The sequence below is a fragment of the Emiliania huxleyi genome (assembly GCF_000372725.1).
Source record: "Emiliania huxleyi CCMP1516 unplaced genomic scaffold EMIHUscaffold_3303, whole genome shotgun sequence".
Taxonomy (NCBI): domain Eukaryota; phylum Haptophyta; order Isochrysidales; family Noelaerhabdaceae; genus Emiliania; species Emiliania huxleyi.
In genome coordinates this window covers 1-2020 of record NW_005199521.1, presented here as the reverse complement: position 1 = coordinate 2020, position 2020 = coordinate 1, and the positions used below count along the sequence as shown (strand labels likewise).

The 2020-nt window shown below is 61.6% G+C and overlaps 1 protein-coding gene across 1 annotated transcript; it reads left to right on the top strand.

The window, feature by feature from the left end:
* Positions 1 to 1464: 1464 nt before the first annotated feature.
* EMIHUDRAFT_255300 (hypothetical protein) lies at positions 1465 to 1956 on the top strand (the record flags this gene model as incomplete). The annotated part of the gene is made up of 1 exon (XM_005773671.1): positions 1465 to 1956. A coding segment is annotated over one exon (492 nt), but the record flags the coding sequence as incomplete, so codon positions are not given.
* Between the last annotated feature and the right edge of the window lie 64 nt (positions 1957 to 2020).

The window sequence follows — 2020 nt, the reverse complement described above, 5'->3', positions numbered from 1 at the left end:
GCCGGCGCAGAAGAGAGAGAGAGATTGTTGTTTGAGAGATTTGTTGTTTGTGTCGCAGAAGTGCGCCGTTTTCTCCACCGTTCCGGCGCACTCTGCGCCGCCGCACCACATAGCTCATAGGGGTTGGCACACCACATAGTGGTTGCCCCTGAGGGTGATCAGCGTTCCATTCTACGAGTGGGACGGCCTCGCGACAGCCAATGGGCAGCAAACCTACCTGGAGAGGGCGGTCGCCCCGCTGTTGGGCTAGTACTGTGCACACTGACTCCCGTAGGGCGGCTCCCGTGGTGTACCTGTGTTAGTCGGCCAGCGCCAGTCCCGTCCCCGTGTTCCGTGTGTTCCTAAAAGTGTAAAAGATGGCGTTTCCGTTTCCTTCTTTCTTTCATTCTGTTCCTCCCCCTGCAGCCTGCTCACGCTGCTCCGTTGGATTTTCTTGTTTTTTCTTGGTAAAATTCTTCATAATCATATGGGTTTATGGCTGTGCATTATTTGACATCAATAATTAAGGAATCGGAGGGTAAGGGCTACCGCTCGAGTAGGGGTTGGCTCCTACCTAGCCCATGAGTAATGAGTGAGGGGAGCTTACTTCCCTTGGACCCCCAGTGTAGTGTGTAGAGGAGGAGGAGCCCCGCAATGTATGGAGATTGGAGTGTTTGGAGTGTGTACATCGAGAGAGCCAAATTACGAGCCACCCTACGTGGATGGAAGGTACATCATAGGCTGCAGATACTCTCTGTGTACACGATGAAACCACTCACCCCAGGGGTCGTGAGTTGCGTTGCTGTAGTAAAGGATCTTCGCACCTAATCGTTATTGTTGCATGTGTGACGGTAGATGTGACGGTCGCTCACACTGTAAGAGGGGCGCTCAGGATTCTGACCCGGACGATGGTGCGCTCAAGATCGCACCGTCTGACGGGGGGGCGCTGGGGATCTTGTGCCTCGGCAGGGGGCGCCACAGATCGCGGCTGGTCAGGTGGGGCGCCGAGGATCTATCTAAGCGCCCCAGCAGGCAGGGGGTTGGCAGATCTTTATGGGAAGGAGCGCGCGCGCGCGCGGCGCGCGCGCGCCGACCCATTCAGCCCCTAGGGGACCAGACTATGGCCACCACTAGCCTCGCCAACCGCTCCGCTAGCGTGTCGAGCGAACCTGACGCGACTTCGGACGGCTACGTGGGCGCCTCGCTGTGCTGGCGTTACGCCCGGATCGGCCTCGTACCTTACCCCCCGGAAGGCAGCGAACGGACGGCAGCGAAACGCCAGCCCTCGCCCCCGGGCCGCGCAGCTGGGCGGGCCCGCGCGGATTTTTGGAGCGTCCGCTTCGCTTCCGGGCCGAGCGCGCGATGGACGTGTGCTCAACGTCGCACTGGGCGGCCCGTGCAACGGCCTCCTCAGATTGGAGCGCGGCGGCAATCAACAACCGCTCTTACCCCGCATGGTGGGCCACCGGGTGGGGCGTAGCAGAGATGCTGGGCGAGCCCGACGCTGGCGGCGAGTGTTCCGATCGCGGCAGCGCATGGGCGCCTTCCCACAACGGCTCGGCAGCGGAGTGGGTCAGGCTGGAGTTTGGAGATGAGCCGTTGCGCATGATTGGCTTGCAGGTGCGCGAGGTGCTGGCTGCGCCGTTCATACTCCGCGTCGAGGTTGAGAGCGAGGAGGCGCAGCGTTGGACAATATGGAATGGGACAGATGAGACGCCGTGTCCCGGCTGGTTTGACCTCAGCTACGACAGCGGCAGTCAGGCCATTGCCGCGGTCTACATCTTCACCCAGGCCGACGGCTTTGAGGAGATTGATGCCGTTTCGTTGGAAGTGCCCATTCCATGCTCGCCCTCGCCGCCGCCCGAGTCACCCTCAACTCCCCTGCCCGCCTTCGCCGTGCTCACCGCGCGGCCGCTGGCCGTCGTGCTTGCGCTAGTCGCCGCGTGGCTCCTCCTCTTTGCATACCTCTGCCTGCGGGTGCGGCGACGGAGCCGATCTGTAGGGCTGCGCGCTGCAAAGGACTTGGAGGGGCCCACACTCC